Raw genomic sequence first — 25,408 nt, 5'->3', positions numbered from 1 at the left:
AAAGTTTCTCCTTTCCAATTTTATTCCCAACTTCAACCTCATTTCCAGGGGGGTGTCCCACACTTTTTTTTGGCACTTATCACAGACACATTTTTGTGACTGCATACAGAGATCTATGTCATTGCTCATAAGAGCAATGAAACTATGGATAGACTATAACTGAAAAGCACACCCCACTGGACATTTAGACTCACTCTCCTTTCTCACTATTTTAAATAATAATCAATGAGCATACTTGTTTCCATATTCATGTGCTCATGTGCATCTGTATCTGTAGGGGAGAGTCTTCAAAGTTGAACTGCTAAACTCAAGGATACATACATATATTTTAAAGACGAATTCTAATAAAGGAAAATGCAAGCCCTAGGATACCAAGGCGTGCCATAACACCTCATGGGAGCCCATTCCTGGTGAAGGACATTTGACTCCCTACCCAACTTGGAAGGGTCCTTGGAAGAGATTTTGGACTCCTGGGTATAACTGAATGGTTCTCTAAGACCAAGGAGAGCAGAGTGTGGGCCTGGTGAAGACCTTCTAGCAGGTCAGCCAGGCTGCAGACTGACCAAGGGACATGCCACGGTCAGCCCGAGACAGCCATGCATGTCCTCCAGAGTCCTCCTTGGTACTGGTGGATTCTGGCTGCCCTGCCTCTTGTCTAGTCATTTCCATTTCAACTCTTCTAGGGATTTACTCAGTTTGTTTCCTGAGCTGTTCTAAGAAGAGGGACTTGGACTGAACTTTGTTCAATTACTTTCTTTTATGCTTAGTAGTTGCCCTAGCTCAGTTCAAGTTGGATAACTTATAAGCAACTTCTGATTTCTTTAATCTATTTCAATTCTTCATTTATGTCTTAATACTAGGATAATAGTTAACCAAAGTGATTATAAAGCAGAATACCTCTTTTTGTTGTCATAGTACAGGGACATAGGCTTCCAATAGCACTCAACTCATTAAACTGAGAATTTGAACCTTTTACCAAAGGTCTCAGTTGAGTAACAACAAGGAGGCATTACTTGGTACAGTCTTTTATTAGGGGGAAGTTCCCAGATAGCATCTTAGAATACCCTTTGTACTAATACTTAGCAAAGAATATTGTTCTTGTTTACTTGGTCTTAGCTATCCAAGGTCCTTGAAAGCCGGAGCTGCCTTGGTCATTTCTGTGTTCCCCACATTTGACACTGTGTTTGGTCCTAGCTGTGTGCTTAGTAAATATTGTGGAATAAATTAACTTCGAGAGCATTTCATAACTCCAGGCAGCAGCCTTCTCCCACATGAGGCTCAGCAGAGACCCAGGGCTCATGTGAGCGCAGAGTGTGGGTGAGAACAGGGCAGCCTGTCCCCAGCAGTGCCACACCTGCCACCTACTGCACACGCACAACCTCTGGCCCTTGCACTCAACTGCGCCATGGGCTGCACCTGGCAAATGCCCTCAAAGCCTTAAAAACACTTTATAGGACCCAACAATCCCACTCCTAGGTACTGACCCAAGAGAAATAAAAACATATCCACATAAAAGCTTGTATATGGATGTTCTCAGAAACTTTATGCATAATAGCTCCAAACTGGAAACAACTCAAATGCCCATCAATAGCTGAATGGATAACCGAACTGTGGTATACCCATAAAATGGAATAAAAAGGAAGGAACTACTGATAAATTTATAATGAATGTGTCTCAAAACAGTATGCTGAACAAAAATGGCCAGATACACACAAAAAGTACAAGCTGTGTGATTTACTTTATATGAAAACTTTGAGTAGGGAAAACTAATTTATAGCGACAGAGAAATGGGGCTACAGGGAACTGACAGCAAAGGAGCATAACACAACTCTGGGATGATAAAAATGCTCTGTATCTTGAAATGTGGTAATTAAATGGACATATACATTTGTCAAACCTCAAGGGGTGCCTGGGGTCCTACCCTGAGATTCTGAAACAGTCTGGGTAGGGGCCTGAGCTGGCTTTTTAAAAGTCCCTCAAATGTACAGTCAAGTTGAGAATCACTCCCTTAGAGATCTGTGCCAGAATTTTGGATGATGTGGAAAGCATACTTTAGTTTGAAAAAAAATTCCCAGATAGCCTCTGGCCTAAAGCCAGTTTCCTAGCTGCTAATTTTGACAGATTCTACCTGTTGGAGGAGGAAAGTAATAACAGCTCACATTTATTTTTAGCTAGAACACTTAGTGTGCTAGACCCTGGGCCAAGCAAATATATATATATATATAATTTTATGTATTATTCACAGAAGACCTATTAAGGTTGGTAATATTATGCCTACTTCACAGACGAAAAATTTGAGATTGGGAGAATTAAGAAACCTGTCCAGGTCATACAGATAGGAAAAGGCTCAAGTCTTGAGCCTCATCTGTCTGACCCTAAAGCCAGTGCTCTTGACCTCTACAGGACCCCACTGGATGGCCCTGGAGATACATTCCTGGACACTATAAACTCTCTTTGAAGTGAGGGAGTCGAGGGATAGGAGTCCTACAGTCTGAGTTCTAAGAACATGACCTCTTGTGGAATCCAGGGAATTACAGGCTCTCCTAAGGTGTGGGACACCTTTTCCTCCCACCCACCTCCCAGACTTCTAAGTACGCCCATGGCCTTGACCCTCAGCAATCTAGGCTCCTCATGCCCTCACTGGGTGCACTGAGTAGGGGAGATGTGTTCCCTATGCCTCCTCAATCCCTTTTGACAAACACCATGGAACACATTTTCAGGCAGAAACTAAATCATGACCCGATGGTTCTGTGCTGGTCTGAATCTGTTGTGCACCCTAAGAAAGACCATGTTTTTCTACTCTGTTCTCGTTGGGGCAGACCTGTTCTGGGTGGGACTGTTTGATTACATTGCTTCCATGGAGATGTGACCCACTTCATTCAAGGTGGGTCTTAATCCTCTTCACTGGAGTCCTTGTGAGAGGATGAAAAGATAGTAGAAGTTGAGAGTCCAGAGACATTCAGAGAAAGAAAAGAAACACCCAGAGACATTTTTGGGGAGAGCCAATACAGAGCCCAGAGAGTGAGAGAAATGCCCCAGAGACACTAAGAGTGGACTTTCAGGACATAGAGAGCTCAGAGAGATGTTCACTGAGAAGCAAGCAAGGACCCACAGGAGCTCAGAGAGAAAGCCACTGGAATCAAAACTGAAAGCAACGCAATCCAGGAATGAAGGACCAGCAGATGCCAGCCACATGCTTTCTCATGTAACAGCGGAACCCCAGATGCCATCAGCCTTTCTTCAGAATCAAGGTTATCTCCCTCTTGAAGTCTTATGTTGCTTCTTGTCATGGCCTTAGAACTATAAATTTGTAACCTTATAAATCCCCTTTGAAAAAGCCAACCCATGTCTGGTATATTGCATTCTGGAAGCTTTAGCAAACCAAAAGAGATTTTGGCACCAGAAGAGTCGGGTGGTGAGATGCACAAATGCCAAAAATGCTGAAATGGCTTTATAAATGGATAAGGGGAAGATTCTGGAAGAATTGTGAGATGCTTGATAGGAGAAGCCTGGATTGCTTTGCAGAGACTGTTAGTAGAAATGTGGACTCTAAAGATATATCCAATGAGGCCTCAGAAATGATGACTGTGTCACTGCAAACTAGAAGGAAGGGGACTCTTTATTTAAAGTGGCTGATGAATCTAGCAAAATTGAGTACTGGTGTCAGTTGGAAGGGAGAATTTGAAAGTGAGCTGGGATATCTAGCTGAGGAAATTTCCAAACTAAATGTGAAAAAAAATGCAGCCCGGCTTCCCCTTGCAGCTTATAGTAAAATGTGACAGGAAAAGGATAAGCTGAGGATTGAACTCTTGGGTGCAAAGAAACCAGAAATTGCTGGCTTGGAAAATTCTGAGTTTCTGGAAGATGAGTTCCCAGAGAATAAAGCCCCATGTGAGGATTTAGCCAGTCAGTCATGCTAGGAGATGCCAGGATTGGAAATTGAGCTATCCAGAAAGGATTTGTGGAAAGTCCTATTGTCTAATGGTTGGGACCCCTGGATTGCATGTTAAACCAACAGTTTTTTGCAAGATCTATATGTACATAACCACTACCAGTCTGGACTAAAGGGGAGAGAAAAGGACCAATTGAAGGAAAAATTACTTTAAAAGCAAACCTTGGAAACTGAGGTCTGGAGCAAAGAAACCATGGGCCAGAGGAGCAGACCCACCCATGCACTTGGAGAGTGTAAGTCTTCCATGGAGTTTGCAGAGGGTGGGCCTTTCACTCTGTTTTTTTTTTTTTACAGGAAGATGCTGATGCCCCAGGCCTCAGAGAGGGTGGAGCACATTCCCGGGGGATTGGGGAGAGCCTGACCACCACCCACTGTTCTGAAGGGGCTGAATGTGTGTGCCCAGAGATGGCAGGGAGGTTGTATGCCACCTAGACGCTTCAGGAGGATGGGGCTGAGAATGAGGTGGTCTCCCCAGTGCTTGGAAAAGTTAAACCCCTCACCCCAGTGTGTGGAGAGCACTCAGAAACAGAAACACCCTGGGAGAAACAAGTTAGGATCCACAGAAGCCCAGAGACATTTTGGGGTGAGGAACCAGCAGACATCGCCATGTGCCTTCCTATATGACAGAAGAACACCGGATGCCAGCAGCTTTCTGCAGAGAAGGTATCTTCCTCTTGATGACTTAATTTGGACATTTTCATGGTCTTAGCGCTGCCAATCTGTATCCTAATAAATCCCTTTTGTTAAAAAATCCAATCCATTTCTGGTATATTGCATTCCAGCAGCTTTAGCAAACTGAAACAGGTTAACAAGATGGTTAGCAACGGTGCTCTAGTAATTAGGTTCAGGTGTCAACTTAGCCAGGTGATGACACCCAGTTCTGTTGCTGCAGATTTAAATCATCAGCAAGTGAATTTTATATGGCTGATTACAGCTGGGTCAGCTAAGGGGAGAGCCTTCTGCAATGATTGAGGCTTAAAAGGATGAGTCAGAAGAGAGGAGCTCAAAGCTAGCTTAGACCCAGACATCTGGAGACACGGAAAGGACACGTCCCAGGGAAAGCAGTTTGAAACCAGAATCCAGGTAACAGGACCAGAAAGGCTGCCACGTGCCTTCCCCAATTAGTAAATCTGCAACTAAATAAATCCCCTTTATAAAAGCTGATCCATCTCTGGTGTGTTGTATTCTGGGAGCCTTAAAACAAACTAAAACAGGTGCTTAAAAGCTCATCATGAAGTCGTAATTCTGTAAGCTTTTATTGGACACTTACTGCATGCCACACACTCCCTAAGCAGTTTATCTGTATTAACTCATTTAATCCTCAAAGCAACTATGAGGCAGGTACTATTATTGGTTCCATTTTATTGGTTAAATGGAGGGAGCAAGGTTAAGTAACTTCCTCATTGCTAATCAGCTGGTAAGTGGTAGAGCTGGGCTTTAACGAGGTGATCTGGTTTCAGAATTTGCACTCTTTACTTCTACTTCTTGTGCCTTTTACTACTTTTAATTTTATCTCTGTAAATTTCATGTACATTAGTGTCTGAAGAACTCTTGTGCAGCGTATGGAAAACAATCATCCCAAATTATAACTGATTCTATGAGGAAATTAGTTTCAAGTTCGAAAGACATTTTTCTTGTTTAACTTAGTATCTTTTACATATATCATGTACCTTAAGTATATCATCATCCATATTCTCGTAAATTTTTTTAAATGGGAGAACTAATTCTCAGTGATAGAAAAAAGACTTTGGAGATCTTGATTTGCCACTGGGTGACACCAGACAAGTTACTTAAGTTCCTGAGGTCTTAATTTCCTGCTTTATAAAACCCCAAAAATCATTTTAAATCAGAACTTAGAAATGTATGTTCCATGAGCTTTTATTCCCTGCAGTCTTTTTTGTTTGGTTTGTGCTTGATCTCAGAACATTTATTTTCCCCAAGTTCTTCTTAGCAGTCACTGGCCATTGCTCAGAAACGGAAAGCGAGATAAAACCTGTTTGCTATCTTAGACTGTCTGATCTCCAAATTCCCTCTCAGCTCTACAGAATCAATCCCTAATACACCACAAAATTTTAGCATATCCAAGATGTTGATGATACATTTCAGAGGCTGAGTTTATCTCTTGTGACAAACCTGAAATAGGTGGGTGAGGGGAGAAAAATCATTTAGTACCATTTATAAGATTCTATAAATGGCCCCAGAGAAAGATGAAGAAATTAGCCCAATAGGAAGTTGATTATATGGTTGGGAATATTACACATTGTTGTGTGAGCACACACATATATTTCTGTTCTGAGTTTTATAAGCACAGCAATTTCAGATTTGAATACAGGAATAAAAATATCGGTTTGGTCTGATACTCCAAGAATCTTCCATAGAACTGTCTGTAATTTGGGGCGTGACTTTTAAAATAAGTCTTTCTCTTGCATCTTTTAATTCTTGAAGGTAAAATTGGTTCTATATTAGGCTGATCAGGAGTATTTGGAACCAAATTTAATAACAGGGCATGAATGCTTCTGCACATAGTCACACAACCTGAGGTCTGGAGGTGAGGGCTATGGCACCCCGAACCTTCACTTAGGCTGCTGAGTTACTTTTTAAAAGTGGTTTGTTATGTGTGGGACTTTAGGCATACCGCTCTAAGAAGTAGTTTAGATTGAAAACATGTCTCATGAGAGGCTTAAAACAGAACAGGGCGTATCTAGTGTACAAACCGGGGCTTTGGTCAGAGGTTTACACGTGGAGAAGAGATAGATTTCCTTGACAATGAGGGTAGCAGGGGCTGGTGTGGATGGAAACCAGTTTGGCACTAAAATAATGGATAGACAAAACATACCTTAAGGAAATTGTATAAAGCTTCTTCTACAGTTGAGGATGGTATTTTCCCAAAAAGAGTGGCAGCCATTTTTTTCTCAATCCAGCTCAGTTTTGAGATCTGCAAACATACAGCAATATCACTCCCAGAAAGCTGTTTGCTTTTTGACTTAATAATCTCTCTGCAGTTAAACGTGTCTATATGGATATATGTATGTGTATATATAAATGCATACAAATAAATAAATATGTATGTATATATATAAATACATATGAAAAGATACCTTTATAGTGTTAATACTTTGCATTCCATTTTCTCAATTAATTTGAAAAAACAACCAACCATGAGCTCCAGTTGTGTCCAATAAGAGAAGAAGGGTGGGGTAGGGGAATATACATATTTACAGCACAGGAATACATTATTTTCTTACCAGTAACCACCCAAACTAAATTTCCTATAATGTTTCATTTTTTCCAAATATGGATATTAGTTAGATTGCAAAAAGATTCGATTATTATAAAAGATTATACTAGTTCAGAAATGAATATATGATGCAGTGTGGCTCCACAATCCCATCAAATAGCTGCTTCTGAGTAGCTGTTATCCTCTATTTTTCTCTCAGTTATTCTCTTGCTTTTCTATATGCTTTTATTTATCAGTATGTTTATTTTTGCTTCTTTTTGGACTTTGTAAAAATAATAGCATACTGTTCCATTTTCTTTTATGACTTTTTTTTCACTTAGCATTATGTTCTTAAAATTTCATCCAGGTTGATGAGTGTAACTGAAGTTTAGTATTTAAATAACGGTGACATATTCCATCATTTCAATATATATCAGCAATTTGTATCCACTATTTTGTTAGTGGACAACTGGGTCTTTTCCGCTTTTTTCCCTTTATTTGAACATGGCAGTTAGAGAGGCATTCCTGGACATGCTATCTGAGAACATTAGCAACAGTTTCTCTAGCAGCAGAGGGCCTGAAGGTAGGCAAATAATTAAATTTAAAAGATAATACCCTATTGTTTCCAAGGTAAATGTGCCAATTTCTGCTCTCACCAACTACGTAAGAATTCCTGTTGCCACATATCCTTGCAATGCCTCATACTGGTATTTCTACATTATATCAAATGAGTAGAAGTAAGCTGGCATCTTCCTCTGGTTTTAATGATCATTTTCTAACTTCAACATTTATGTTTTTTAAAATTCTAATTTAATTGTACTGTGATCAGAAGACATGGTCTATATGATAACAGTTCTTTGACATTTACTAAGACTTGTTCATGGGTTAATATATGGTTGATTTTAGTAAACACTGTGCATGTGCTTGTAAAATGTATATCCTCAATCGTTAGGTAAAAGTTTTCACATATATTTATTAGATCAAGGTTATTAAATGTGAGGCTCCAAAATTTTACATCTTAAGTATTTATTAACTCTGGTTTTGTTTTTTTGTTTTTTGTTTTTTGCTTATTCTATTAACCATTAAATATCAAAAAAGGTGGATGAAAATCTACCACTCTGGTGGATTTGTGTATTTATTCTTATAATTCAGTCAACTTTCATTTTATATTTTTGAGGCTATTATTATGAAAACACTAGTTTAGAAATGTTATAACTTTCTGGTGAAAGTAGTATTATTATAGTTTCCCTCTGTATCTCTAGAAATGCTTTTGCCTTAAAATCTATTTTCCCTAATAGTCATACACACACACACACACCAACTTTACTTTGGTTACTATTTCTTGCGAAATAATTTTTCTGTTTGCTTTCTATGTTTCTTGGTCTTTATGATATTTTTAAAATCAGTTTTATGGAGGTATTATATACACAAAATAAAATCTCATACATTTTAGGTGTACAGTTCAATGAGTTTTGATAAATATCCACAATCCTATACTAAAACTCAATCCATAGTACATTTACATCACCCCAAAAAAGTTCTCTCATGAGAACTTTGCAGTCAATTTCCTCACCCCAGGCAACCACTGATCTACCACTAAAGTTTGTCTTTTCTAGAATGTCCTATCAATGGAATTATGCCTTGTGTTGTCTTTGTGAAGCTTGTTAGTATAATAATTGGGAGAGTCAACCATGTTGTTATGCTGCTAAAGCAGTTATAGACATTCATGCACAGTCTTCATGTGGACAGATATTTTAATTTCTCTTGTATAATACCTAAGAATGGCTCTACCATTTTGCATTTCCATCAGAATGTAGGAAAGTTCCAATTATTCCACAACCTTGTCAAGACCAGGTATTGCCAGTCTTTCAATTTTAGTCCTTCTAGTGAGTGTGTAGTGGCCTCTTGCTGTGACTTTAATTTGCATTTTTTTCTGTTGACTAATGATGTAGAACATCTTTTCATGTGCTTATTTGCCACTCATAGATCTTCTTTTGTGAAATGATTTAATTGAATTTAGTATAATTTGATCTGGAAAACAGTAAAAAACACATGGAAACAGTAATTTACTCCTTCTTATTTTCGTTTCTTAAACTTTTTTGTTTTTTGCTTTTTTTAAAAAAATTTACTCCTTTTAAATTTAATTTTATGCCAACAGTCAGTATTGGACAAAATGCTACCACTAGTACAGGTCCTGTCCTATTTTATTGCCATCAGCCTCTACTGCTTTGATTGAGCTTGCTCTTTCTTCCTAGGCCTGGCATATTTTGAGTCCTAGATAAAGGGTGGTAGGACTTGCCTGGCTCAGGTCCACAGCCCCCACCCCAGCAGAAGTCTATATGCTCAGCAGCAGTCGCCAGGCTCCACATCTGCCCTCTGGTTATCAGCGGTTTCCGTGATGGCTCACTGGACCTTAGAACTGAGGCCTTGTTTCTGACCTCAGGTTGCTCCCCTTATTTCTTCTGTGGGCTCTCCCACTGATTTGATTGGAAAAAAACACGCACCATATACAGACATGCTTGAAGATACTTTAAGCCAGATGGTTTTGAGATCACTAGTCTGCATAATGCCAAAAACATTCTTTCCACATTTGTTCGGTCTAGATTTAATACCTTTGCAAAGGCTCATCTCGCCTGCTGGAATGTTTCAGCTTCCTCTTGCACAATCGATATTCATCACTTATATTTATATTGTGTAGGCAATAGGGCATCCTAGTTAAAAACACAGAATTTGGGAACAAACTGCCTGCATGTGAATTGTGCTCTGCCAATCCCTAGCTAAGCCTCCTAGGCATTGTAGGGTTGTATAAAAATTAGGTGAGATTCAACACAGAAAATGCTGACAACCATGCGAAATGCTTACATATCAGCCATTATGACCCTTTTTTTTATAGTCTTGGTTTCTGGTGTTCCTTAATTTTTTTTCTAGTGTCAATCAATCAATTTTTCAATCAACAAATACTTGTGGAGGTGCTCAACGCAGAAAATCATACAAAGAAGTGTAACATGTAGACCCTTTCCTCAAGGAGCTTTCAGATAATTTGTAATGATCATAAAATAAATAGTAAGTAAAAAATGTGAGTTGTTGGAAGGTAGTACAAACTTAGCAAATGGTAGCACAGTCAACAGTACAATATTTCAGAGCATGGAGACATCACATTGTATTTTACAGTATTAAATATGGAAAAAAAAATCAAAGCCCTCTGATCATTCTATTATTTAGCTTTCTAGTCTCACGACTAAGACAAAATGGGACCTACAGATCATATAGCTTTTCTCCTTTTTATAAAAATCAAAATGTAAGTTTAAGCTCCTTCCCTATGTAATATTACAAAAAAAAGCGCATGAATTTTGGAGTTAAATAAATTTGAATTTACATGTGGCTCTATCATTGACTAGTTAAAATGGCACTTCAGGAAGGTTCTTAATCTTTAAAACTGACCTAATTTAACTGCTTCCCAGGGTTGTTATAAGGGTTGAATACAACAAGAAGCACAATCTATAATATGTACATCTGGCATATAAAAGTAATTTTTTTTCATGCATCTATTAAGATATTTTCACATTCTGTTAATCTTTAATAAGCTAATATTGTCATTGGCATGACCAGCAGTCTTTATTTGAGGTTTTCCATGCATGTCTCATGTCCCCTTCTAAATTAAGTTCCTTGGAGACAACAGTGCTTTATTCATCTTTTGGCCTTTGGAGATCGTTTATGCTCATAAATTTATGCTCAAGATGCTCGATGAACTCTGCTGAATGAAAAAGGTCTATGGAGTGCATGTGTGTCAACAGCTGGTCAGCTCCTGAGAGAGCAAAGCAAGGAGACAGGACGACGGCTACCAGGGGACATAGATATAGGCAGGAGAGAAAACAACATATAGATAATATAAAAATGATATATTACACAGTCTACAGTATATACCTGTACTATAATTTAAATAACATAAATCATAAATTTATACATTATAATAAACAGTTTATAAATCATAAAAGATACAAATTTCTGTAAAGGTGTCAAACAGATGTTGGTTTTATAATTATCCCTACAGTAGGCAAATAGAAGAATGAAGAAGTCACTGAAAATATATCACATAATGATAGTATATTCAAATAAGATTGACAGATAAAGGCATTCAACTTACAGTATAACAGTATCTTCCCTTGAGGTAATACAAAAAAGGTTCTTGAGGTAAAAGTTCTAGTGCTTTATCCAGATGTTCCTGAAACAAACCCCCAAAGGAAACGTTATCTCTCATGTCTCAGATATTGCTGAAGAGAACTGTACCGAAGTCTACTGAACTCTAAAGTAGCTTTCAGTGTGGACCTATGCCCATTTCATCGCTACAGTTAGCTCTTACCAATAATTCAGTTATCAACAATGATTGCTAACAAACACAATCACAGTTGTGACTATGATTTAATAAAGCTACCTATAATGCAAAGCCAAAAATGTCATTAGAAAAATGGAAAACATCCAGGTCAAAATGCTTGCCTGCCCAGGACCTATTGAGCTAAATTTCCTCGGGAAACTCAGAGGAGAGCTTACAGGTCTCGGACCGCATGGCGGAAAGGACACCAGGTAGGAGAGGAACCTATTCCCCTGACATTGAAAAAATGGCTACAGGGAACTGGAAAACAAGGACGTACTCTTCACCCACCCCTGTAACTACTGACCCTAAGGGGTTATGTATTGCGCTATTATAATTAGTGGCAAATAATAAATCATATACATTCGGATTATTTATTTGTCCATTTATCTTTGGAAATGTACACCCTCGACTGCAGTCCACTCCACGTCCCACACCAAGTAAATGTGCAGAGAATGCCGGCCAATCAGTCCCAGTTATGTTATGATGTTGGCTCAAGTTCTAATTCTCTATTTTCCCAAACATAACACTCATCTACCATGTGACTTCTTTCAGGATCTGGAATAATAACGGTCTTTAGTCACACAAATAGTTTGATGCTTTTTGTCACGGTGCTACTATTTAAAAGCTGCAAATTCATTTTCCCGCTGTTTAAATAAAGGGGGAATTTTTAGAACTTGATTTGTTGAACAATCTGATAATATACCTGTTGGTGGACCATATGGCCACCAGAAAACATTTTTATTATCAAGAAATACCTTGAAGCAATGTCCATAGTTGATTTTGTTTTGCAAGCCCTCAAACTCAGATACATGGCCACACAAAACCGCGTACCTGGAAAGGATAAGAGCAGTGGAAATGGTGTGAACTTTTAATCACATACCATCAAATATAACATTAAAAATATGTAAGGCATTCATTAATATTTTTAACAAGTATTCATACAGATACGCATGGCCTGGACATAATGACGCTCGACTTCAGCAGGGCTGGCCTAGGGCACCGGGCAGGATAGTGGGAGAGCAGGTGTTTGAGGGAGGCTGCATCGGCCTCCACCCGGCTCTACCACGCAAAGGCTGTGGATCGTTATGAAAATTCTAGAAATGTGTGGGGTCCTCTGACATGACATCTAAAAATGTTGGGACTGAATTAGGGGGCTCTGGCTCGTGGTGATGGAATGGCATTACAGATTCACACGGATGTAAGCGGGAAGGTTGAAAACCTTTGGCTGTGATTCTGCAATTGCCTCCAGCTCTCAAGTAGCCACTGAATGGGTGAAAGGGACATCGGGGGAAGAAACCTTGATTATCAAAAACACAGATATGGCCAAGGCTCTCTGGCTTCCTCCTGTGAAACTGTGCTGCTCCACACTGGAGAAGATGCAATCAAGGCTGCCCTGGCTGTCTGCAGACTGAAACAAGAACCCAAGAAAGGAGAGAAGGGGAAGCAGTGAGGCCCTTGTGGAAGCCTCCAGCAGGTCCCATCGGCTGTTCCTCACCTGCTGTGTGGCTATAGCGCAAGTGAAATACACCGTTTAATTATTCTGAATCCTGTGGTTTCTTTCAGTCCACTTTTATTGCCTTAACCCATAATAATGCGTATTTTGAATTGTGGGTATGGCCTCAAAACTGGACTCAATAATGGAGTCTTAAGTGCTTGGTAGCTTTTGTAGTGTACAAACATCTAATTTTACCTAAGTCTATTTGGGGAAGAATAGATTGCCTTAGTATGACTATTTGATAGAACCAATTATTGTACATAAAATGTATCTGCATATATATACTATTATGAATAAAACAATGTAAGGCAAAAAAATACTTGCATTAGTATGAGGACAGCTTCCACATTTCTAACAGGGCCACTGCCAATCTCACATGTATTTTGTGAGGGAAAGATGAGATAAATGTGCAATGTGCTTAGAACAGTGCCTGCACGTCGTGAGTTTAAATAAACATTAGTTGCCACTATTGTCATCATCATCAACATCAAAGTCACAGAGGAACTTTCAGAAAAAGTGTAGTCACATAGATATTAAATTGGAAAACATCTTGTATCAACAGATTTATGAACTTAAAAATATTAATACCATAAAACAACCACAACCAGCAAACACACAGAGAACACTTTATCCAACAACAGCAGAACACATTTTCTTCTCAAGTGCATGTGGATTATTCTCTAGGGTCTGTGTTAGGGCACAAAACAAGTTTCAAGAAAATAAAAAAGACTGAAATCATACAAGATATCCTCTGTGACTACAATGAATGAAGTTAGAAATCAATGACAGAGGGAGAACTGGAAAAGACACAAATATGTGGTCAGTAAACAATATAGTCTTACATAACACCAATGGGTCAGAGAAGAAATTCAAAGGGAAATTAGGAAAAATCTTAAGATGAATGAAAATGACAACACAATACACTAAAATTTATGGTGTGCCACAAAGGTAGTGCTCAGAGGGAAACTCATAGCTCAAAATGCTTACATTAAAAAAGGGAAAGATCTCAAATCAGTAGTCTAACTTCACACCTAGAGGAACTAGAAAGAGAAAAGCAAACAGAACCCTAAGTGAGCAAGGGAAGAAATAGTAAGGATTAGAGCAGAGATCAATAAAATAGAGACTAGAAAACCAAAGAGAGAATCAATGAAATGCGAAAAACGTATTCCTTGAAAAGACCAACAAAATTGACAAACCCTTAGCTCGACTGACAAAAAAGAGAAAGGATGAAATAATAAAAATAAAAAATGAAAGGGAGGACCTTATTATAGACTTAACAAATATAAAAAGGGATTATAGGAGGATATTATGAACAATTGTACACCAACAAATTAGACAGCCTAGATGAAAAAGGACAAATTCCTAGAAACACATAAATTACCAAGCTGGTTCAAGAATAAATAGAATATCTCAAGTAAAGAGACTGAATCAGTAATCAAAAAACCTACCAAAAGAAGAGTCCAGAACCACATGGTTTCACTGATGAATTTTACCAAACATTCATAGAATTAACACCAATTCTTTTCAAACACTTCTAAAAATTGAAGAGGCAGGCAGACTTTCTAATTCATTCTATGAAGCCAGCATTACCCTAACACCAAACCCAGATAGAAAAACCATAAGAAAATAAAATTATAGACCAATATCCCCTATGAATATAGATGCAAAAATTCTCAATAAAATACTAGCACACTGAATCCAACTGCACATTAAGAGAATTACGTACCATGATCAAGTAGGAGTTATTCCAGGAATTCAAAGATGGTGCAATATAAGAAAATCAATCAATATAATACACCACATTAAGAGAATGAAAGAAAAAAAATCACATGACCATCTTAATTGACGCAGAAAGGCATTGAACAAATTCCAGCACCCCTTCTTCATAAAAACACTTGGAAAACTGGTAATAGAAGGAAACTTCCTTAACATGAGGAAGGGCATATGACAAACCCATAGTCAACATCATAGTCAAGGTGAAAGACAGAAAGCTTTCCTCTGAAGATCAAGGACATGAGAAGGATACCAGTGTTATATCACCACTGCCATTCAACACGTAATAGAAATGCTGGCCACAGTGATTAGGCAAAAAAAAAGAAATAAAACACATCCAGATTTGAAAGGAAGAAGTAAAACTTGCCCTATTCACAGCTGACATGATTCTATATATACAAAATTCCAAAGACTCTACAAGAAAGCTACTGGAGCTAATAAGCAAACTAAGCATAATAGCAGGATATAAGATGAATACACAAAAATTAGTGATGTTTCTATATACCAGTAAGGAACAATCTGAAAAGGAATTCAAGAAAACAAAAATCTTTTTACTATAACAACTAACAGAATAAAATATCTAGGAATAAATTTGTCCAAGTATGTAGACATGTGCACGGAAACCACAAATCATTACTGAAATAAATTAAAAATACCTTAAATAAATGGAAAGATAGTCCATGCTTATGGATTGAAAGGCTTAATGTTGTTAAGATGCCAATACTACCTAAAGTGATTTACAGAATGAACTCACTCACAATTAAAATTCCAACAGCCTTCTTCACAGAAATGCAATTCATATGGAAGGGCAAGGCGTTTCACCATAGCCAAAGCCATCTGGAAAAAGAACAAATTTGGAGGACTCATACTTTCAGACTGCAAAACTTATAGCAAAGCTTTTAAGTATAGGACACAAGGACAGACATAGAGATCAATGGAATAGAATTGAGATTGCAGAAATAAACCCACACAATTGGTCAAGTGATTTTCAACAAGGGTGCTAAGTCCACTCAATGGAGAAAAAACAGTCTCTTCAACAAATGGTTGAAGAGAAAACTGGATATCTACACACAAAAGAATGAAAGTGGACTCCTACCTCCTGCTGTATAAAAAAAATGATGCAAAATTGATAAACAGTTTAAATATAAGAGCTAAATGATAAAACTAATAGAAGAAAATATCTTCAGGATCTTGTGTTAGGCAACAGGTTCTTAGACTACAACAAAAGCATGATGTAAAAAAAAGAAAAAAAATGATAAATTGGACTTTGTCAAAATTAAACATTTCTGTGCATCAAAGGACATTATCAAGAAAGTGAAAAGGTAACCATCAGAATGGGAGGAAATATTTGGTACTTATATCTACCAGTGGGTTTAATATCCAGAATAGATTAAAATAATGCCTACAACTCCACAACAAAAAGACAAACAGCCCAATTTAAAAATCAGCAAAGGACTCAGACATTTCTCCAAAGAAGACATTCCAGTGGCCAATCAGCAGATGAAACAATGTTCAAGATAAGCCATCAGAGAAATGTAAATCAAACCCACAACGAGATACCATGCCACAACCATTACAACAGCTATTATTAAAAAAAATGGAAAACAGCAGGTGTTGCTGAGGATGTAGTATACATTGCTGGTGGGAATGTAAAACAGTTTAGCAGTTCCCCAACAAGTTAAGCCTAGAACCATCATATGACTTGGCAATGCCACTTCTAGATATATACCCTAAAGAACTGAAAGCAGGGACTTGGACAGAGACTTGTACACCAGTACACATTATTTACAAAAGCCCAAAAGAGGAAGCAACCCAAGCGTCCACCAACAGAGGAAAGGATAAACAAAATGTGGTATATACATACAATGGAATATTATTCAACTGTAAAAAAGAACAAAGTTCTGATACATGCTGCTGCATAGATGAACCCTGATGACAACTTCAAATGGAATAAGTCAGCCACAAAGGGGCAAATGTTGTATGATTCCGCTTGTATGAATAGCTAGAATATGCAAATTCACAGAGACAGAAAGTGGAGTATAGCTAACCAGGAGTGGGAGGAGCAAGGGGGAATCAGGAGTTGACAGATAATGGGTACAGTGTTTCTGTATGGTCTGATGGGAAAGTTCTGGTAATGGATGGTCGTGAGGTTTGCCCAATATTATGAATGCAATTAATTATAATGAATTGTATTCTTAGGAGTATTGAGATGGGAAAGTTTATGTTGTATATATGTTTCCACAATTTGAAAACAAAGAAAAACTAAAGAGACAATGACAATTAAACATAATGCATGATCCTGGACTGGATCTAATAATGGAAGGAAAAATACCCAGAAGGATATTATTGAGACATATGGAAAAACTGAACTACAGACTGTGCTTTATATCAATGCTAAATTTTTTGAACTTGATAACTATACTTAAGGTGGTTACAAAATTGGATATCCTTGTTCTTAGGAAATGTTCGTGGAAGTATTAAGTATTCCAGGAGCATGATGTTTGCAACCAATTCAAATGTCTAGAAAATTGATAGGGGGAGGTAGATGGATGGATAGATGGAAGTAGAGGTGGGTGAATGGATGATTGGCTGGCTGGCTGGCTAGCTGGATGGGTGGATGGATGGGTGGGTGGATGGATGGAAGAATGGATGGATGGATGAGCAATCGATGGATAGACAGATGGGTAGACAGAGTGATATGGCAAATGGAGCAAAATGTTAAATGTTGGTGGATCTGAATATGAGTCGGGAGTATGCTGGAGTTTTCTGCATGGGTTTTGCGTTACTTTCGTAACTGTCCTGTAGGTTTGAGATATTTCAAAATAAAAAGTTTAAAAACCATTATTAAAAGTTTTTCAACCTTTTAAAACCTGTTCTCTCATTAATAAAAATAAAATATTCATGCACTCCGTTAATGTCAGTTGAAAATGAAGATAAGTATGCTTAAAAATGAATAAAATAAAAGTAATTTTACAATATGGCTTTTCAAAATACTCCACATCTCCCTCAACCCTCTGAAGAAAAATTGCAGTATTTGAATAATGCAATCATGGATTATTTACTTTTTCCATAGAGAACCCAAAATTCACATACATAATTATTTTACTTAAATTGGCAATATCTGTTCAATTTGCTTATTTACTCTAAACATTGGGAATGTGTTACTTTTCACGTTCAGAGTGTTTATGTTTGTCCAAAAGTATTCAGGGTATTTCTGTTTGTCTGAGGCAAAATATCCATTTATGTAAGAATTTTGAATGTAGGTGTTAATTTTTACTGCATTGTCATAACTGAGATGAAAATACAATTCCACGTGTTACTTATCTCCATCACTTCAGTGGTTGTGCTGGTTTGAAAGGAAGTATGCCCCCTAAGAAAAGCCATGTTTTAATATAAATCCCATTTCATAAAGGTAGAATAATCTCTATTCAATACTGTATGTTTGAAACTGTAATGAGATCATCTCCCTAGGTGATGTGATTTAGTCAAGAATGGCTGTTAAACTGGATTAGGGGATGACATGTCTCCACCCATTTGAGTGGGTCTTGATTAGTTTCTGAAGTCCTATAAAAGAGGAAACATTTTGGAGAGAGAGATTCAGAGAGAGCAGAGAAGAACAACATAGCCAAGAGAAGCAGAGAGCCCACAAGCCAGTGACCTTTGGGGATGAAGAAGGAAAGTGCCTCCCGGGGAGCTTCATGAGACAGGAAGCCAGGAGAGAAAGTTAGCAGATGATGCCTTGCTTGCCATGTGCCCTTCCAGCCGAGAGAGAAACTGTGACTGTGTTCGCCATGTGCCTTCTGACTTGACAGAGAAACCCTGAACTTCATCGGCCTTCTTGAACCAAGGTATCTTTCCCTGGATGCCTTTGATTGGATATTTCTATAGACTTGTTATAATTGGGACATTTTCTCAGCCTTAGAACTGCAAACCAGCAACTCATTAAATTCTCCTTTTTAAAAGCCATTCTGGGCCTTCACCCGAAGATGGCGGCTTAGTAAGACGCGCGGATCTTAGTTTCTTCTCCAGGACACCTACTAGGGGAGTAGAAACGATACAGAAAGCGCCCAAAGCCACAACAGAGATAAAAAAAGACAGCGTACCCCATCCTGGAACGGCTGGCTGGCTGAGAGAAGCAGCTCGGGTGAGATCGCCGAGGCGCGCGGGCCTTACCGGGCGGGGTGGCAAGCGGCCGGAGTTACTCCCTTCCCCCTTCCCGGGCCGGCTGGGAGAATTGGAGAGGCGGTCCCCTGAAACCAAGGCGACTGGCGCCCACACCACGCGCAGCCCCCGGACCAACTGAGACAATTGGATCGGAAACCCCCAGGCCGCGGAGAACGGTGACGGGTGGGGGAGGCCCCTTCCAAACCCGTGACTCCCGGGGAACGTGCACTCTCTCGGGCGGGCCGCTGCCGCTGGCGCCCTCCCGCCACGCTTGTTGCCCAGGGCCGACTAGGAAATTCGGACGGGCTCTTTCCCTGGCTGCGGCGACCAGCAACCCTCCCTGCGTTCGGACCCCGGGCCGGCTCAAGCCGTTTCGGCTAGCGAACCCCCAGGACGGCGAGAGTTTTCCAAAGTTTAAGGTCCCACAGCACCTTTTACTGGTGGGACCCGCAGACAAACGGGTGCCACGAGCACCACCTACTGGGCAGGATAAGAAAAACAGAACCCAGAGATTTCACAGAAAAATATTACAACCTTGCTGGGTCCAACACCAAGAGAAATCTGAATAAATGCCCAGACGCCAGCAGCAGAAGATAACTGTCCACGCTCAAAAGATTGAGAATATGGCTCAGTCAAAGGAACAAACCAATAGCTCAAATGAGACACAAGAGCTGAGACAACTAATGCTGAATATACGAACAGAAATGGAAAACCTCTTCAAAAATGAAATCGATAAATTGAGGGAGGACATGAAGAGGACATGGGCTGAACATAAAGAAGAAATAGAAAAACTGAAAAAACAAATCGCAGAACTTATGGAAGTGAAGGATAAAGTAGCAAACATAGAAAAAATAATGGATAGCTACAATGATAGATTTAAAGAGACAGAAGATAGAATTAGTGATTTGGAGGATGGAACATCTGAATTCCAAAAAGAAACAGAAACTATAGGGAAAAGAATGGAAAAATTTGAACAGGGTATCAGGGAACTCAAGGACAATATGAACCGCACAAATATACGTGTTGTGGGTGTCCCAGAAGGAGAAGAGAAGGGAAAAGGAGGAGAAAAACTAATGGAAGAAATTTTCACTGAAAATTTCCCAACTCTTATGAAAGACCTAAAATTACAGATCCAAGAAGTGCAGCGCACCCCAAAGAGATTAGACCCAAATAGGCGTTCTCCAAGACACTTACTAGTTAGAATGTCAGAGGTCAAAGAGAAAGAGAAGATCTTGAAAGCAGCAAGAGAAAAACAATCCATTACATACAAGGGAAACCCAATAAGATTTTGTGTAGATTTCTCAGCAGAAACCATGGAAGCTAGAAGACAGTGGGATGATATATTTAAAATACTAAAAGAGAAAAACTGCCAACCAAGACTCCTATATCCAGCAAAATTATCCTTCAAAAATGAGGGAGAAATTAAAACATTCTCAGACAAAAAGTCACTGAAAGAATTTGTGACCAAGAGACCAGCTCTGCAAGAAATACTAAAGGGAGCACTAGAGTCAGATACAAAAAGACAGAAGAGAGAGATATGGAAAAGATTGTAGAAAGAAGGAAAATCAGATATGATATATATAATACAAAAGGCAAAATGTTAGAGGAAAATATTATCCAAACAGTAATAACACTAAATGTCAATGGACTGAATTCCCCAATCAAAAGACATAGATTGGCAGAATGGATTAAAAAACAGGATCCTTCTATATGCTGTCTACAGGAAACACATCTTAGACCCAAAGATAAACATAGGTTGAAAGTGAAAGGTTGGGAAAAGATATTTCATGCAAATAACAACCAGAAAAGAGCAGGAGTGGCTATACTAATATCCAACAAATTAGACTTCAAATGTAAAACAGTTAAAAGAGACAAAGAAGGACACTATATACTAATAAAAGGAACAATTAAACAAGAAGACATAACAATCATAAATATTTACGCACCGAATCAGAATGCCCCAAAATACGTGAGGAATATACTGCAAACATTGAAAAGGGAAATAGACTCATATACCATAATAGTTGGAGACTTCAACTCACCACTCTCATCAAGGGACAGAACATCTAGACAGAGGATCAACAAAGAAATAGAGAATCTGAATATTACTATAAATGAACTAGACTTAATAGACATTTATAGGACATTACATCCCACAACAGCAGGATACACCTTTTTCTCAAGTGCTCATGGATCATTCTCAAAAATAGACCATATGCTGGGTCACAAAGCAAGTCTTAACAAATTTAAAAAGATTGAAATCTTACACAACACTTTCTCGGACCATAAAGGAATGATGTTGGAAATCAATAATAGGCAGAGTGCCAGAAAATTCACAAATACGTGGAGGCTCAACAACACACTCCTAAACAACGACTGGGTCAAAGAAGAAATTGCAAGGGAAATTAGCAAATACCTCGAGGCGAATGAAAATGAAAACACAACATATCAAAACTTATGGGACGCAGCAGAGGCAGTGCTAAGAGGGAAATTTATTGCTCTAAATGCCTATATCAGAAAAGAAGAAAAGGCAAAAATTCAGGAATTAACTATCCATTTGGAAGAACTGGAGAAAGAACAGCAAGCTAACCCCAAAGCAAGCAAAAGGAAAGAAATAACAAAGATTAGAGCACAAATAAATGAAATTGAAAACATGAAAACAATAGAGAAAATCAATAAGGCCAGAAGTTGGTTCTATGAGAAAATCAATAAGATTGATGGGCCCTTAGCAAGATTGACAAAAAGAAGAAGAGAGAGGATGCAAATAAATAAGATCAGAAATGGAAGAGGAGACATAACTACTGACCTCACAGAAATAAAGGAGGTAATAACAGGATACTATGAACAACTTTACGCTAATAAATACAACAATTTAGAGGAAATGGACGGGTTCCTGGAAAGACATGAACAACCAACTTTGACTCAAGAAGACATAGATGACCTCAACAAACCAATCACAAGTGAAGAAATTGAATTAGTCATTCAAAAGCTTCCTAAAAAGAAAAGTCCAGGACCAGATGGCTTCACATGTGAATTCTACCAAACGTTCCAGAAAGAATTAGTACCAATTCTCTTCAAACTCTTCAAAAAAATCGAAGTGGAGGGAAAACTACCTAATTCATTCTATGAAGCCAACATCACCCTCATACCAAAACCAGGCAAAGATATTACAAAAAAAGAAAACTACAGACCAATCTCTCTAATGAATACAGATGCAAAAATCCTCAATAAAATTCTAGCAAATCGTATCCAACAACACATTAAAAGAATTATACATCATGACCAAGTAGGATTCATCCCAGGTATGCAAGGATGGTTCAACATAAGAAAATCAATTAATGTAATACACCACATCAACAAATCAAAGCAGAAAAATCACATGATCATCTCAATTGATGCAGAGAAGGCATTCGACAAGATCCAACATCCTTTCCTGTTGAAAACACTTCAAAAGATAGGAATACAAGGGAACTTCCTTAAAATGATAGAGGGAATATATGAAAAACCCACAGCTAATATCATCCTCAATGGGGAAAAATTGAAAACTTTCCCCCTAAGATCAGGAACAAGACAAGGATGTCCACTATCACCACTATTATTCAACATTGTGTTGGAGGTTCTAGCCAGAGCAATTAGACAAGAAAAAGAAATACAAGGCATCAAAATTGGAAAGGAAGAAGTAAAACTATCACTGTTTGCAGACGATATGATACTATACGTCGAAAACCCGGAAAAATCCACAACAAAACTACTAGAGCTAATAAATGAGTACAGCAAAGTAGCAGGTTACAAGATCAACATTCAAAAATCTGTAGCATTTCTATACACTAGTAATGAACAAGCTGAGGGGGAAATCAAGAAACGAATCCCATTTACAATTGCAACTAAAAGAATAAAATACCTAGGAATAAATTTAACTAAAGAGACAAAAAACCTATATAAAGAAAACTACAAAAAACTGCTAAAAGAAATCACAGAAGACCTAAATAGATGGAAGGGCATACCGTGTTCATGGATTGGAAGACTAAATATAGTTAAGATGTCAATCCTACCTAAATTGATTTACAGATTCAATGCAATACCAATCAAAATCCTAACAACTTATTTTTCAGAAATAGAAAAACCAATAAGCAAATTTATCTGGAAGGGCAGGGTGCCCCGAATTGCTAAAAACATCTTGAGGAAAAAAAACGAAGCTGGAGGTCTCGCGCTGCCTGACTTTAAGGCATATTATGAAGCCACAGTGGTCAAAACAGCATGGTATTGGCATAAAGATAGATATATCGACGAATGGAATCGAATAGAGTGCTCAGATATAGACCCTCTCATCTATGGACATTTGATCTTTGATAAGGCAGTCAAGCCAACTCACCTGGGACAGAGCAGTCTCTTCAATAAATGGTGCCTAGAGAACTGGATATCCATATGCAAAAGAATGAAAGAAGACCCATCTCTCACACCCTATACAAAAGTTAACTCTAAATGGATCAAAGATCTAAACATTAGGTCTAAGACCATAAAACAGTTAGAGGAAAATGTTGGGAGATATCTTATGGATCTTACAACTGGAGGCGGTTTTATGGACCTTAAACCTAAAGCAAGAGCACTGAAGAAGGAAATAAATAAATGGGAACTCCTCAAAATTAAACACTTTTGTGCATCAAAGAACTTCATCAAGAAAGTAGAAAGACAGCCTTCACAATGGGAGACAATATTTGGAAATGATATATCAGATAAAGGTCTAGTATCCAGAATTTATAAAGAGATTGTTTATCTCAACAACAAAAAGACAGCCAACCCAATTACAAAATGGGGAAAAGACTTGAACAGACACCTCTCAGAAGAGGAAATACGGATGGCCAAGAGGCACATGAAGAGATGCTCAATGTCCCTGGCCATTAGAGAAATGCAAATCAAAACCACAATGAGATATCATCTCACACCCACCAGAATGGCCATTATCAACAAAACAGAAAATGACAAGTGCTGGAGAGGATGCGGAGAAAGAGGCACACTTATCCACTGTTGGTGGGAATGTCAAAGGGTGCAACCACTGTGGAAGGCAGTTTGGCGGTTCCTCAAAAAGCTGAATATAGAACTGCCATACGACCCAGCAATACCATTGCTAGGTATCTACTCAAAGGACTTAAGGGCAAAGACACAAACGGACATTTGCACACCAATGTTTATAGCAGCATTATTTACAATTGCAAAGAGATGGAAACAGCCAAAATCTCCATCAACAGAAGAGTGGCTAAACAAACTGTGGTATATACATACGATGGAATATTATGCAGCTTTAAGACAAGATAAACTTATGAACCATGTAATAACATGGATGGACCTAGAGAATATTATGCTGAGTGAATCCAGCCAAAAACTAAAGGACAAATACTGTATGGTCCCACTGATGTGAACGGACATTCGAGAATAAACTTGGAATATGTCATTGGTAACAGAGTTCAGCAGGAGTTAGAAACAGGGTAAGACAATGGGTAATTGAAGCTGAAGGGATACAGACTGTGCAACAGGACTAGATACAAAAACTCAAAAATGGACAGCACAATAATACCTAATTGTAAAGTAATCATGTTAAAACACTGAATGAAGCTGCATCTGAGCTATAGGTTTTTGTTTTGTTTTGTGTTGTTTTGTTTTGATTTTACTATTATTACTTTTATTTTTTTCTCTATATTAACATTCTATATCTTTTTTGGTTATGTTGCTAGTTGTTCTAAACCAATGCAAATGTACTAAGAAATGATGATCATGCATCTATGTGATGATGTTAAGAATTAATGATTGCATGTGTAGAATGGTACGATCTCTAAATGTTGGGTTAATTTCTTTTTTTCCGTTAATTAAAAAAAAAAAAAAAAAAGAGAAGGGATAATTGGAGATGAAGGGATACAGACTGTACAACGGGACTGGATATAAAAACTCAGAAATGGACAGCACAATACTACCCAATTGTAATGCAATTATGTTAAAACACTGAATGAAGCTGCATGTGAGGTATAGGTTTTTTGTTTTTGTTTTTTTTCTTTCTATTTTATTGTTTTAATTCTTATTCTGTTGTCTTTTTATTTCTTTTTCTAAATCGATGCAAATGTACTAAGAAATGATGAATATGCAACTATGTGATGTTATTAAGAATTACTGATTGTACATGTAGATTGGAATGATTTCTAATTGTTTTGTTAATTCTTTTTTTAATTAATAAAAAAAAAAAAAAAAAGCCATTCTGTTTCTGGTATATTGCATTCCGTAAGCTAGCAAACTAGAACAGTGGCTAAGCCTAACTTTTAAGCACAGAAATTATGTGAATAATTTTATTAATTTGGAGAAATAAAACCATTCCTAGACACAATAGATCACATAATTTCCAGCATCTATGCACAGTCAATAACATGGCCATTTTCAAGTGATGATTTT

General features: G+C 38.1%; 1 protein-coding gene across 5 annotated transcripts in view; it reads right to left on the bottom strand.

Annotated features, from left to right (window-relative positions):
• RMDN2 (regulator of microtubule dynamics 2) overlaps nucleotides 1-25,408 on the bottom strand; it is a 118,232-nt gene that overhangs the window by 6,945 nt on the left and 85,879 nt on the right. For all 5 annotated transcript variants that reach the window (XM_077134018.1, XM_077134016.1, XM_077134017.1 and 2 more), the window contains 3 exons: nucleotides 12,297-12,372; nucleotides 11,314-11,391; nucleotides 6,789-6,887 (listed from right to left, as the gene is read on the bottom strand). In XM_077134018.1, coding sequence (XP_076990133.1) covers nucleotides 6,789-6,887; nucleotides 11,314-11,391; nucleotides 12,297-12,372 — 253 coding nt within the window. The remainder of the gene's footprint in view (nucleotides 1-6,788; nucleotides 6,888-11,313; nucleotides 11,392-12,296; nucleotides 12,373-25,408) is intronic.

Source organism: Tamandua tetradactyla, chromosome 17, assembly GCF_023851605.1.
Source record: "Tamandua tetradactyla isolate mTamTet1 chromosome 17, mTamTet1.pri, whole genome shotgun sequence".
NCBI lineage: Eukaryota > Metazoa > Chordata > Mammalia > Pilosa > Myrmecophagidae > Tamandua > Tamandua tetradactyla.
Note: the sequence above shows the minus strand (reverse complement) of the source record. Positions and strands in the feature narration are given on the sequence as shown.